Here is a 14949-nt window from a genome sequence, read left to right as displayed (position 1 = left end):
CATAAAGAGATCAAATGTGGGTGAAATACACAAGAGAAGTCACCAGAGAAAAAGTCGGCAGAGTTTTTAACATTTGGGGTCGTACCTTTTTCTTATCATTTTCACAAGAGTACAAAACATTTGCTGGTGTGGGGAGGTGTAACAACAACTTTAGAAGAAATTACATGGGCCTGAAATGTGGCAGTGTGACATTTGCCAGGAATAAATAAAAAAGAAAGATTGAAAATTTGTCTTTGAATAGGAAAAAGCCTCCACAATTTTCTCTTTACAAGTTCTGAACTACATGTACACAGCTATTTACTAGTATTAAATGCACTTTTACTGCACTGCATAGTGCAAGTTGCCTAAGTTGTGGCCTATTCTATGAGAGACAATTCTCACATGCCACTTCTTAAACAAATTATGGCTTGGACTGACAGAGTCAAGATGTGGCAAGCTTATAAATAATTTTAATGGTCATCATAACGTTGCATCCAAAAGAGTATGTAAAATATTTGAAGAAAGTTGACCGTTGCCAGCATGTCTTTCCAGATCTACGAACGAATCACCATCGTGAGCATGTCTTTCCAGATCTGGGAACGAATCCCTCTTCCCACCGTGTACATTCATTGGTTCTTCTACAGGTCCGTTTGACCCAGGACACGCACCCTACCAGGCCTGCACTTACTATCTTAGGCTTGAATGGAGGCGGGATTTCTCGCCTCTCCAGCTTCTCAAAGTTGACAGACTTGAAGAAGTCGTGGTTGCGAATCTCACTCCTTACTCCTAATCGCATGTTAGGGTCACGTATGAGAAGCTACAGAGGTCACGTAAAACAGCAGAGGAACAAATGAGTCAGGCATAAATGGAATTTCTGAACATCCAGATATGTCAATCAGACAGAATAAACTTTGGGAGTTGTAACAGGTACCCAGCTGTAAGTCATGTAAGTGGTGATTCAGAATCTGTTCTGAGGTCTTAGCCCCAACGGGAAATAGTTGACACCATTAACTTCTGCACTGCCCTGAAATTACACACTTTTGAATCAACAACAACACATAGTGCTAAGACGGTACAGTGGGTACCAGGTTGAGCCCTTTAAAGCAGTACAGTGAATATTGGATAAGTTTCTCATTTTAAATCTTCATAATGCCGGTCCAGACTTCAGCCCACTTCACCTAAGAAAATTCGTAAATGGCAAGTCAAATCATGCAACTCCTTATGAATTTTTTTCAACAGGGAAGTATGCAAAAACCAACTACAGATAAAACTATGAGCTTACTTGTTATGAGTTCCTTACAAATGTATGGTTCTCTAGGTCGGCACAGATATGACTGCACGCAATTGGTCAACACTTACACTTGATACGCAGGACTTGGCTTCACTGGACAGCCACCGCGGGTAGTGGGGCGTGTCATGGAGGATGGAATCAAAGAGAAGCTCCTCGTCATCGCCATGAAAAGGCGACTGACCTATCAGCATCTCGTACAGCAGCACACCAAAAGACCACCAGTCTACAGAGAAACTATATTTCTGGCTGTTCAGGATCTGTGGGAAAAAAAGAGATATTTAACAGGTTAGAAACTTTGAGAAAATGGTTACAAAAAGCTAGTTTGGTATTTCAAAATGGCAAGGTGATTTGAGAATGAAGCACGTGTATGGAGTGTACAGACATGCTGATAGGGCAGATCTCGGACGCACTTCCTCTTGGGCAAGTGCAATTTGAATACTGAACTAGCTCTTTGAGGACAGACGCAGAAGTATAGACACACTTGAAGCTAGCGAGAGTTACAAAGGCCAAATACTGCAGCCCACAATGAGTCTGCACAAAAGCTGCTGAGGCCACTGTGTGACTTGCTCCTGACAGTGCAGTGAGGGACACACATTTCACCTTATACATGAGTGTGTACACACAAAAACTGAAGGCGTGCATTTAGCACTTCCACAACAATCCAAAATAAATCCTTCGTCGTTCCTCTGCTTCCATTCCACATGCACAGATAGCACCACAGAGAGAAGACATTCAAGGCTGAAAATAAGTGTACAACCATCCATCACCACTCAAACACATACACGCCAATAACTGCAATTATGGATATCCTTTGCTTTCCTATTGTCTATACTTGAAACTTTTCAGAGGGTTCCAAACGGACTTGCATAAGTTTCCGATGGGACACTTTGAGACGCATGGTGGCGGCAGACAAACCGGTCCTTTTTCGCAGTTGTGAACGTGCTCAGAACACGCATGCCTAAAACTGCACGCCCATGCCCACATCAACCAAACAGTACCGTTGTGTCTGCCGCCACTAAGTGTCTCAAAGTCTCCCATTGGGACCCAAACTGAATTATCGACATTTCCCAGGGAAATCTGGAGTTGGCAAAGACTGTTTATTACCTCTGGTGCGATGTAGTCGGGAGTGCCGCAGAACGTCGAGGCTTTGTTCTCCAGACTGATGTTCTGCTTACACATGCCGAAGTCTGCTATCTTGATGTGGCCCTCGAAGTCCAGCAGCACGTTGTCCAGCTTGAGATCACGATAGACGATGCCACGGCGATGAAGGAACTGCAGGCCGCAGATGATCTCTGCCGCATAGAATCTAACAAGGCAATTATTGTGGGTTTTCTGTGATATGAATACAATTTGTTATTCTGCACTAGAGGAGTTTATTATGAGCACAGTGTCATAAACATCTTTAGGATCTATTTATTCAAAACAGATGTCACCAGAAGAATACCTTGCTCTTCTTTCTTCAAATCTTAGGGATGACTGGATGTGGAACATCAGATCTCCACCATTCAAGTACTCCATCACAAAGAACAGGTGGCCCTAAATGAACAGGATTACCAACAAAAAAAATGTCAACAATATTGCTTCTGTGGATGATAGAGTCAATCCTTCACTGCTTACTTTCCGTCCTGTATTTCAAATGATCCAAAGAAAACTTGGGAACATTTATCAACTAGTTTATATGCTGCTTTGAAACTGAGGAGTCAGATTGGGGTAGTGGTACATGTACTTTCCCAGGGTTCCTGTGCCTAAAGGACAATTAAATTCCATGACTTTTCCATGACCAAATTATAAAAATCCATGACCCAATGACGCAATTTCTTGGACCATTTGGCCTTGTAAGTTGCAAGTACAATCACACATTTTTTGCGCTTATTTCTGAGAACAGAAATCACACACAGAGTTTGAAAAATTCCATGACCTTTAGTCATTTTTACAAAATTCCATGACTTTTCCTGGCCTGGAAAATAAAAACAAATTTCCGTGACTCTTTCATGCATTTTCCAGGCTGCTGGAACCCTGCTTTCCCTACCTTTGACCTTTGTAACCTGGGTTTCAAATCCCACCAGGGTTGACATGGGGATTGGGCTCTCCCCCTTGCCCCAGAATATCTGTCATGAATTTTCCTCCAACCTCTAAACACTATCTTCTCCCCTAAGGCCCTTAAGAAGAACAGTTTGACTGATGGAGCTTCACACTGGTTAACCACTTCGTGCCGGGGCATTTTGCAATGTTGAGAAAGCTGGGCCGGCATGACTATCATTTTTTCCGTTTTCAAAATCCTTCAACAATTCATCATTCCATTTAACAGTCGTTTATAGCCACACAGAGTAATCTTCAGTCTAAGTTGACAGGTGACCTTCATTGACGCCCGAATATTTCAGCCAGGCCTGCAGCCTTGTAAACAGAGCTCAGATAGTGCGGTGTTATACAACTGTCTTTTGTTCACGAACCTGGCTCAGTGCACTGCTGACCTCTTTTCAATAGGGGCCAGATTAGCATGCAGCAGTGCTGTGTGGCTCATTGCTGCGGTGGTGGAGAGCTTTTGTTCCCGGTGGTAATCCGCTTGCTCTAAATACCCCAAACCCTGGTATACGGTTTCAAAATAACGCTGGATTATCACCACTTTTGAGAGTGAAAAATGCCGGTAATGCCCAGCAGCCTGGTCTTTTGTTCGGAGTACGGTCTTTTGTTACAGGGCCCTGTTTCCTTTGTCCGAGTTCGGAGACCCCGGCCACACATATAAACCATACGGCTCCGATTTCGGAGTCCCTGGCTGGTAGTGGTTAAATAACAAAGAATTAAAACTGGAGATGCACTAACATTTTCTTAACCACTTCCTGCCGGGGCAGTTATCGATGTTGATGATGCAGGGGCAGGATATTTATCATATTTTTCCTGTTTTCAAATTTCTTTAAAAATTCCTCTTCATTAACTGCACACTTATACCCACACAAAGTATTGTCTGGTCTCCACTCTAGCCTGACGGACAAAATCTATTGACGCCCGAGTATTTCAGCCAGGTCTGCAGCCTTGTAAAAAGAGCCAAGATTGCGCGGTGTTATCTAACTTTCTTTCGTTCACGAACCTGCCACACTGCGCTGCTGACCTCTTTTCAATAGGGGCCAGATTAGCATGTAGTGGTGCCGTGTAGCTCATCGCTGCGGGGGTGGAGTGCTTTTGTCCGCGGTGGTAATCCGCTCGCTCTACATGCCCCAAACCATGGTATACTGTTTCAAAACAAGGCTGGACTATCTCCACTTTTGAGAGTGAAAAAATGTCAGTAATTCCCAGAAGCCTGCATGGTCTTTTGTTCCGAGTATGGTCTTTTGTTATAAGGACCTGTTCCTTTTGTCCGAGTTCTAAGACCCCGGCCACACATATAAAGCATACGTGTCCGGATCCAGAATCCCCGGCAGGAAGTGGTTATTAAAGTTGCTTAACTTGTTTACACAATAGTTGAAAAGGAGTCTATCATGCGTGCATAACCTGCAGATCCAATCTACATCACTATTTTCCCCCGCAGGAAATGTAATATTACAACCTCAAATCCCTGGTTTCAAATGCTCCTCTTGAGGGTGAAGTTTCACTTTCGTACCTTGCTTTGGAAGGTGCAAAACAGGTGGGTGAGGAAAGGATGTTGCCAGGCAAGGCCCAAGACGTGTCTCTCCACCATGGTGCACTCCACGTCATCATCTTCCAACACCACATCCTTCTTGAGGGCCTTGATGGCGTAGTACTTGTCAGTGCCCTTACACTGAGCTAGCATGACCTGTTAAAACACACGGTGGCATTAAAAGCCACATCAAACCAGGATTATCATATGTTTACATGTACGTTGCATAAGGTTTGAAACAACGCCTTCGGCTTCAAGCTTCACCAACATCAAAAGATGTCTTTTTCCCACTTGAACCCCCTCCTGGAACATTCCAGCATCCTTTGGGTAATCTGATGGAAACCCCAACAAGTCATACCCAATACACTTTGGCATTAACATGTGCAAAATGCTTAACAAAAAACACTATTTGTCCAATTACTTTCAAACAGGCCAGTATTTTCCTTTACATGTAATAGTATTTATTTCCTTTTATCTTTCATACAGTAAATGTGTAATTTTTCAACCTGTGGATTATTCTCTTGTGTTTGTTCTGACAGCCATGGTCTATCCAGGCAAAAGGCACAACTGTGATGTCGAAATAGAACCGTGATTTACCTTTCCAAAACTTCCTTTGCCTAGAACTTTGACGAGAGTGAAATCCTCAATCTTGTACAGCTTGGGTGCAGGGGGCGGGGCTTTGTCCTCCTTGTCAGGTGGGGCTACAGCTTGCCACAGTGGCTCATAAATTGCCCTGATGCAAAGGTCAAAGCAGGTCGAAAGTCATAGCACGTGCCAAATTACACATACATTGTACATATACAAATGTACCTCTGCAACAATTCCTTACACACAAAGATACATGTGCAATGTGTACTAACAACACAGTACAGAAAACAAATTGACACGTCTAAATTTCACCCCAAACCCATTTGGGATATTGTAATATCCAACCAATCCATCTAGACTGTACTGTACAGTCCTTTTCCATTTATGTCTCATCAACAGCTGTATACAAATACATGCATTTGAGGCAGATTTCACCCCAGTTCAATGCCCTACTGTAGCTTTGTAAGGAGGCAGCATCAAGATTGGCCTTCGTTTTCATTCCTTGGTTCTTTGACTAATTGTGAAGTGTCTCCTGTTAACACCAGTGCGATTCTGCGGTTTCAATTGGCCAAAATGATGGGCTGCTCGTAACAGTCATGACAATTCACTAAAGCAAATGTAAACACAATACAAAAACAGATGGTACCGGTGGCTAGGACACGCAATGCCAGATGGCTGTGAAGGAAAGGAATGTATCGGTATCAACATACTGTACACTGAATCTGAGTAAAGGAAAAGAGGTTGCGTTCATAAAAATGAAAAGGATGTATCCATGTATAAGTACAGGACTCTTCAGTAAATATGCAATTCACTTGAAAAAAAATCTCATGTGGTGAAAACGCTACACTACAAAAATTGCTTGGTAGCAGTGAAATGGTGGATGTCTAGGTGTCAAAACGGTACTTTTGTGTCAATACATGTACCTCTATATGCACTTCATGGACACACAGGCTCCTGCAATGCTTGCAATAGTCTGCTCACGCATTATCTATATGTATGTTGGTGAACAGGTGACGTATCCCCAAAGCCAGAGATGAACTTTAATCACAAGGTTTCGATAGCAGTCTTGCCTCAAAGGCATTTTTAGAAAATTACATGTGTGTCTCAACTCTTGAAAATCTGGAGAGGGTCAACTGGGTTTTTATACCCAAGACAGAGTCGTCTGTGCTGTGGTATGTTGCTTCCTATCTCTTATATATTATCAATATTTCCATACACCTCTTATCAAGTTTGAAAAATAGTGCGAAACCAGACAAAAATACTGATACTGTGTTTTTGAACAGCACATTGAGCTCAAAGAAAATCTACAGAACACAGCATTCACCACACAATAACACTGACAGAGACAACCAACCTCCACAACACATTAGACATCAACAAAACAACAGGTATTCAAAACAAATTGTCAGGGGAATTGCTTTTCTGTCCCACCCCCCCTTAAATGCAACCCTCGAGTCAAATACATGCAGCAAACACTATGTAACATCAAATATCAAAGTGCTTATGGCAGTGTGGCTAGTGGCTCAGCTGGCTTATCCACATATACATGTATGTACATGTATACAGAGTGCACATTGGAAAACCGTGCACAAGAAGTATACTTACGATTTCTTCCCCAACAGTATCCTGATTAGCAAGACACATGTAAAGCAAAAGATGTGTAAGACTGGCTGAACTAGACAATTCCTGTCTTTGGCATTCCTTTACTTTCCAGACACTGTGGTACATAGAGTTCAACCAATCTACACTGAAGCATTTCTCATTTAAATGTACTGTTTTGATTTTTGTTTGGACACAGACCTCTTTGCATTAAGTGATTACAATTCTTTCTTCAGCTAGAGACACAGTATTACAGCCCCCCCGAGCTGATTCAGATTGAATCAAACTGTCCAACACTTCAGTTACTCCTAACAGTTTTCAGACACCTAACTTTGAGCTGAAAATTCCCCTAGGTAAAGCATCCAGGTACATGTACAGTGTATGCTGCAGTTTCAAAACTGCACTTTCAAACCCCACTGTAGTAAACTTTATTGAAGTTTATTTCTGGTTATCAGAAATTTCCTTTTTTTGCCATGAAATACTTGTTGTTCATGCAACACTCACCACAAACTTCCTCTCTTGGCAAATTTGTGGCCCCTTTTTCTTTTTGGTTGACATAATAAACTTCCCTCGCACATACATGTATCATTTCCCTGAGGCATACATGTAAACAGCACCTTAATAAAATTTTGTTTTGTAAACTGTTAACATGGAATGATATAAAAAGGTTTGCTGTTACTTTTCCACAAACACTGAAAACTTGGCATTTACTTGCTGTGTTTACTGCATACAATATCTACAGCATGATTAATGAGTTGTCTTTGCTGCAGACAGAGCAAGCCCTTGCACAGGCGGTGCCTAGAAATAAGACTTCTCAAGAGTGTTGACATTTTATGCAAGAGAACCCAGCCTTTTTAGAGAGAGAATAAAACATAGACTTACTCGTCATCATCTGAATCATCATGTAATGTCTCCGGACTTACAGCAGCACCCTTGCTGGCAGCAATGCGCTTCTTCTCCTGTGTTCAAGTTTAAAGATAATTGTTACTGGTATTATACACGGCTTTTTGAACATCTATTCTTAAAATCCCAGCAGCAAAAACATTGCAAACACCGTACATGTACATATACTTACTAAAAATAAATTGGTGTGAATACATATGAAAAAATTAAATTAAATGTAAATTGATATTGAGAACCAATGACAAAAAGTGTTAAGTTACATACATCAATATGAAGAAAAACATAAAAAAGATTCTTATTGTGATTAAAATCTTAGCAGCTCTACAATGGGAAAGTGCAAACCAAAAATACCTATTCACGCACAGCACCTCTAGAAATCAACATCTGGGTATTGCTATTTTAGTTGGTGTCCGACTGAACTTGAAACCATACAGAGGAGTGGATTAACAGTGTGTACAAGTCTATAGAGTAATGTTGGCAGTTACAAATCGGAAATTTCGGATGGTAATGCATGGACGATGATGGAAAATACTGAGAAGCATTTAGTGTATGGTGCAAAGTTGTGTTAAAATGTGTTTTTTCACTTGGATTTTCAATGCTCAATATTTTTCAGAAACAATGTTGTACTTCTGATAAATTAGAGCTTTGGAGTTTGAGCACTTCCACTGCCGTGCTGATACATGTTTTCAACAAACCTTAACATAAAATATCCAGGACTTCTAATGTTCATTTAGGAAATGATTAACTGCTATTCTGTGTTCATAGCCTCAGCTTTGTTTCTTAACCCCTTGATGATGGGAATTTCTTCGCGAAAGCCGACTCCAAGAATTCCAGCCTCGCTTGGCCACAAAGGCCACCTGCCAAACCGCAGATTCTCGGTTTGTGGCCCTGCGTGCTCTGCACGCTTTGAATTACACAGTGAAAAGGCTGATTGTTCGGTGGCATGCTGCTCTACTCAAGCTTCCACATTCCCGTTGCCTCTTTTCTAAGTAGGGACTATTGTGAAGCTGGTGATTATGATGCAAATTCGGTCTTTTCATTTCTGGGCTACGCACAAAGACCAATTACCATATATACAAGAGCCAGGGTTTGCCTTCTTTCACCGTGTTCGCTCGAGCGTTGGCCGAGAATAATAGCTGAAAAGCGGGCTGAGGATTTCAATTTTTACGGCGGCTCTATCTGTGTCCCGGCATGAAGGGGTTAAAAGATAATTTGCTTATTTCCGAAGTGCTCTGGAAAAAGCTCACAGTACTCTTTCAGATAAATTCCACAAAACATGTTAAATCACATTCAGTTGTATTTTTCTGAATGGCCATTAGACAACAGGGATGTTTGACATTTGTCATAATTTCACCTTTTGTGCATTTTGGGTTTTCAAGAATGACCCTAGTAATGCTAGAGGAAAAAAACAAAGTGTGCCATGTTAGATCTTTAATAGAAGACAAGCTACTTTATGTACATCTGTGCAAAAAGGTTTTTAAATTTGCCATCCTTGTTTCCATGGTGTCAAGCAGTGTGTCAAATGAAGTAAACCATAGGGTATCCTTGTTTCCATGGTGTCAAGCAGTGTGTCAAATGAAGTAAACCATAGGGTATCCTTGTTTCCATGGTGTCAAGCAGTGTGTCAAATGAAGTAAACCATGGGGGTATGGCAGTAGTTCAGTAGTACCTCTCCTGAAATTGCAGTCTCATGACCACTCTAGTCAGTCTGGTGGTATTTTATGCATATCATTTTGGTTTGTCACGAATTTTTGCTCCAGATTTTGGAGAAAAAGGTGTCCGCAATGGTGACAGTTGATATTATAAGTGACAGTGAGATGTACAGCTAAACATCATATTGCATAATTACATAGCCAACACAGGTTTCGTGCACATCTAGATGTGGAACGAAAAATATGCGTGTGCACAAACCATTCTGTGTCCCACACACCAGAGTTTTTCATTCCTACACCAGAGTCTACACAGCAGCATGCTTCAGTACTAAAGGCCCACCGTGAAATCACAGAGATGGCTGGCCACGCTTGAGCTGCATTTCACCCTGATGCACTGGTCCTGCTTACCTCCACCTCATGTATGGCAGCGGCCATCAATTTCTGATTGATGCCACACAGATTGGGCACATTCTTCTTGCACTTGTGGTGGATGTTCACGTTGCAGTCTGAAACCAAGAAATGGAACACCTTCAATTGTTCTCCCATTCTGAACTACATGTAGTTTGAGTAGTTTTCCTGGACATGGTAACAGTAAGTTAAATTTCAGGAAAGCTGTGCTTACTTTCCAGTTTTCTGAGTTTAATGAACAACCATGTCATGCAAGTTGTATAAACAACTGTATCGGTACCTGTGGGCTAAATTGCAGCTACTAAGTCAAATCTGCATATGAAGACAAATTTGATAAAAGAACTGATACTAAAAAGACAAAGTAATAGCTAATTTTATTTACGTAATATAATAACTACAGTGCCATGTACAATACACTGACTGACGGCTGCTGTCTATCAACATTTAAAAATCACTGCAATGCAGGCAAATTTGTTCAATTTTCTCTCCTATGCTGAACCAGCTTTCATTGTTTTCCTGGCAAAAGAAGAGTTGCACTCACTCTGCATTTTCCCATGTTGGATAAACAACTACACCTCTGCACAGGCTTTTGAAGCAAAGCTACTTAATCAATCTACATGTACACTGTACACCTGTGTACCATGTAGATTTTATTTAAACACAGTTACAACCAGGGTACCATGTGCAATGACAACAAATTGAGCAAGCAGTGTGGGCGAAAGACCTTGTTAACAGCACCCAACATCCAGGGTTGTGTTTATATGCCAGCTGGTGTTACCCGGTAGCCTGCATTCCAAACCACCAACAAGCAAGTGGGATAAAATTAGAGCTTTCTGGCTGCCACAAACTTTGCTGCATATACATGTATGGTGATTTATAGTTTTGACAGAGAAAAAAAGGGTAGAAAACACTGAAATTTCCTCCTAAAAAAAACCCCTGTGCAAAGGCATGTATTCAGTTGGCCACATGTATATGTGTACCCTTCTCACTCTTATATATGATATTACACCTGCTCAGCCATTCAGCACTAACATTTTTCTTGTTCACAAGCCGTGCTAATATTTTCAACGAATTTGTACCTGCATTAAGAGAGCAAAATGTTCTATGCATCTACCTCCTTCAAAACTAACAAAACAAGATGACAAAAACCACACAGGAGGACCACTCAAGATGCTTACAGGCACCTGTACATGTAGTTGCTTGTTCCTCTTAGAAATTACTATCACTAGCCAAAAGAAAAAAAATCAGTCACCCAAAACTTTTTTTTCTCTCCAAAGACCACACCCATACATACAAGTCATACAAGTACATGTACCTTCACATCTGACCCCTTGCCTGAAAAGACCATACAGCATTGTGCCACAGTGATCGCAGAATGTAGGACTCATGTAGGTGAATACCTTGAAGCGATGGGGCAAGTTAAGATTGAAACGCTTCTTCAAAGTCTGCAGAAAAGAAAAACAAATAGGGAAAGTTTTCGAGTAAGCACAGGTGCCTACCTGTACAAAACCATTAAAACACTGAACAGAAATTCTATTCCCTTGCAAAAACGCTTGAGCTGAGAATCAAGGGATCTGAGCAGAGCCCCTTTTAATGTTGGTAGGTAATTAAAGTCACCACACAGAAATTCTATTCCCTTGCAAAAACTCTTGAGCTGAGAATCAAGGGATCTGAGCAGAGCCCCTTTTAATGTTGGTAGGTAATTAAAATCACCACTTTAGGGCAGCATTTTAATGTTATATGTACTGTTTCAAAGGCCAATTACGTAAACACATAAATATACAGGTAGAATCCTTCACTAGGAATGACCGGTAGATGGGAACTGGTACAACCCGCCTTCCAAAAATTTTTGATAGAGGATTAAATGTCAATTAGAAGAAACAAATTAAAATTTTCCACTGAAACCCTTTCAAGGAGTGGCGAAGAGCAAAACTGAGCAATGGAAGAAGATGATTGCATGTTTAACACCAGAAACACGTTACCAGCTAAAATGGCACACTGACTGAGTATGCTGTATGGTGAGTGGTTCTCCAATGTTTTTGCTTAGCAGCTTAAAAAGCAGAAATAAAAAGAAAAACAAGAAACCCAAAAAGTGAAATGTGTGAAACTTAATGTACATGTAGTAAGTAGCGTATAGTGATTCTGTCACCCAACAAGAGAAGTACTGTACACATAAATGTGCATGTACTTGTACTGGGTGTATGTAGCTTAAAGAAATTCTGCATGTCTGTTTAAACAGAACAGTGTAACTTGACCTTCCTCCGTAATCATGGTTATCAGTTGAGCATTAATTCATATAGTTCTGTCTGCAAAGATAAGCTGTGCCCTAGGCAGACAATGCACCACACCCACCTAGGTTTGATGAACGTACATGTACATGTAGTTTTAGAATAAAGAAGTAGCTAATTAAGGACAAATGTACTTTTTGAACCCATTTGAAACATAATTCATAGTCCGTTTGCACTTCTCTGGACTCTTAACCATCTTGGAAAAATTCAGTTTGAAATTTTTAATTTTTGTACCAGGCTTCACAGTTGCAAGTTCTGATGCGACTGGCGATGATAAGTACTGTATTTATCACAAAGAAAGCATTCTTTGCATAGTTGGAACAGGGGAACAGCACTCACACCCCCCCCATAAAGATGCTCCCGCCCCACCCCCTTTCAAAAACCTGAAAAACCTCACCTTTGTATCCATTGTTTCGATGCCTGCACCGGGACACTTACTCAACACTTGGTTGTAGCAGCGTTTATGCACAGCCAACTGACATTCTATCAGAAACAAAGAATGTAAAAAACAGAATGGCTATCGTTCCTATCTCATCATAACTACGTCCAATTTTGGTTGTACCACTCCCACAAATAGATGAAGGTTAACATGCAATAATCAAATTCTGAAATTTTAGTCTCACTGAACAGAACAGGAAGGCATTTACATGTTAACTATTCACACAAAAGCATTTAACTACAAGTATTCATACGATACTATAAGATATACCATTTCATTTTGATTCTGTGGGAGTTCCTACATGTATTCATTTACGCTTCTCCAACTGTACCTCCACATACAATAGTGAAAAAACTAAATGTATTAATGAAGTGTTTAGCATCCACCATCAATAAATCATCATCAATAAATGCTGGTCCTGGCATGCCAGGTGAAGGATTTTGAAGTCATCTTTACCATAGAAAAGGTACCAACACATGTCACATGCATAAACACGAGGTGCTGGTGTAATTCAGCAACCCGACCAGTCGAACAGGTATTTAAAACATACCACTATATGTTTGCCTAATGTGTGGGCACAGTGCCATCACAGTACCAGCTTCTAATTCTCCTCCCCAGTTTTGTCTTAAAATCTTTTATGGTTAATCAAGTGTATGATCAATATTACATGTGCATGCATTCTCTTTCAGGTACAGCTTACTGGGATCCAACCGTACATGTGTACCATGTATGTACTACACATGTACATCACAGCCTGCTTTTATGAGGCTGGCCACAATTGACATACTGCACAGGTACATGTACATGTACATATACATTTCAAGTGTACATGTATAATCCTGAGGGTAAATCAGAAATTTATGAGCCAGTCTTTTCCTCATTTGATCACTCTGTATTAAACTTTGCTACTTTCCTCAGCATGAAACATGCTGAAAGGTTGTCAGCATGAAACAAACAAGTGCCTTAACACTAAAAAATTGATTATGTACATTTTAGGTCTCATACAGTGACTTTGACAGTTTCTTACCTTTGCATTTGTAGCCCTGTTTTCCCATCACACCCCTGTGAATGTGAAAGTAACAAGAATGTGCTCATAAGAATGTACTCAATATTTAATGTTGGTGATGTGTTAAGATGGAAAGTCTTTGACGAGCTGAAATGTACTTTACGTGTACATGTAGTTGTGTCATTTGATACACACATGAAGTCTTTGTGCTTTAGTCAATGGCAAGCCCTTTTTAAGATGACACTGCACATCATTCCTTAATAAAGTTCATAAATGCAGTTCCATCTTCTCTGAGTTTAACTTCAACATATGCTTCTATACAATACTAATTTCCACGCCTTCACTCACCAGATGAACTCATTGCAGAAGGAGCAGTAGGTTGGGGTGCGGAAGTAGTGGGCAATGAACTTATGGCCCATGTGCTCGTGGACTTTTGCCTGCCGCATGGCACCACGCCGCCTTGTGAGGGCACCAGAACCAGTCTTGTCATTGTCATCTACTTCGAGGGCCTGGCTCGGCTTGATCATGCTCACTTGGTTGGGGTCATCTGGATTTGTGATTCCGACACAGTACAGGGATTACGAGAACTGATTTATGCGTAATGTAAGCAGAGACCCAATAGTATACACCGCATGAAATCGGGGCTACATGTACATGTACTACATGTAGTAAATGTATATGAACATGTGCATCCCCACAAAAGAGATACCAAAGTGTGCCATGGGATTGGAGAAAAAATAAGGGTAACAATATCAACAGTTTCTACACTAACATGACTAATTACATGCACTGGTACATAATCCTCTTGTCCCCTTATACCACTACATTAATTGCCACACCAATGCTGTCGAGCACTGTGCTCAGAAAGGAGTACAGTATGGTACATGTACAGCCTGTACGTGTGCACATACATGTACAGGTACAGCTCCTTTTCTGCCAAGCAAATTGGAAAGCAAATTTCTTTCCTCAACAGCGTCAGGAAATTGGCCCTAACACTGACAACTCTTTTTTTTTTCACGCATGTCTGTCTCAGCAACGGCAAAGTCTGGCACACCTGCCCACCCACACTGTAAAAAAAAAAGGACCATTCAGTCGCTCATGCTCATCATGAGACGATGGGAAAAAAAAACTGTCAAAATATTGATTTTGAGTCCCATCTGCGGACAAATGATATGAAAGGAGG

At 40.9% G+C, this 14949-nt stretch overlaps 1 protein-coding gene across 4 annotated transcripts in view; it reads right to left on the bottom strand.

Moving 5' to 3' along the window:
- Positions 1 to 14949, bottom strand: part of LOC110989540 (protein kinase C delta type-like) — a 54602-nt gene that overhangs the window by 5448 nt on the left and 34205 nt on the right. For 3 of the 4 annotated variants that reach the window (XM_087135407.1, XM_087135408.1, XM_087135409.1), the window contains 13 exons: positions 14115 to 14313; positions 13788 to 13822; positions 12719 to 12804; positions 11349 to 11478; positions 10034 to 10131; positions 7953 to 8029; positions 7077 to 7097; positions 5481 to 5616; positions 4866 to 5039; positions 2715 to 2806; positions 2375 to 2576; positions 1339 to 1527; positions 668 to 796 (listed from right to left, as the gene is read on the bottom strand). In XM_087135407.1, coding sequence (XP_086991533.1) covers positions 668 to 796; positions 1339 to 1527; positions 2375 to 2576; positions 2715 to 2806; positions 4866 to 5039; positions 5481 to 5616; positions 7077 to 7097; positions 7953 to 8029; positions 10034 to 10131; positions 11349 to 11478; positions 12719 to 12804; positions 13788 to 13822; positions 14115 to 14313 — 1568 coding nt within the window. The remainder of the gene's footprint in view (positions 1 to 667; positions 797 to 1338; positions 1528 to 2374; positions 2577 to 2714; positions 2807 to 4865; positions 5040 to 5480; positions 5617 to 7076; positions 7098 to 7952; positions 8030 to 10033; positions 10132 to 11348; positions 11479 to 12718; positions 12805 to 13787; positions 13823 to 14114; positions 14314 to 14949) is intronic. The other variant, XM_022254005.2, reaches the window with a different exon arrangement.

Source organism: Acanthaster planci, linkage group LG04 (assembly GCF_054643075.1).
Source record: "Acanthaster planci isolate LZ-2023a linkage group LG04, COTS_SCS, whole genome shotgun sequence".
Classification (NCBI taxonomy): Eukaryota; Metazoa; Echinodermata; class Asteroidea; order Valvatida; family Acanthasteridae; genus Acanthaster; species Acanthaster planci.
Note: the sequence above shows the minus strand (reverse complement) of the source record. Positions and strands in the feature narration are given on the sequence as shown.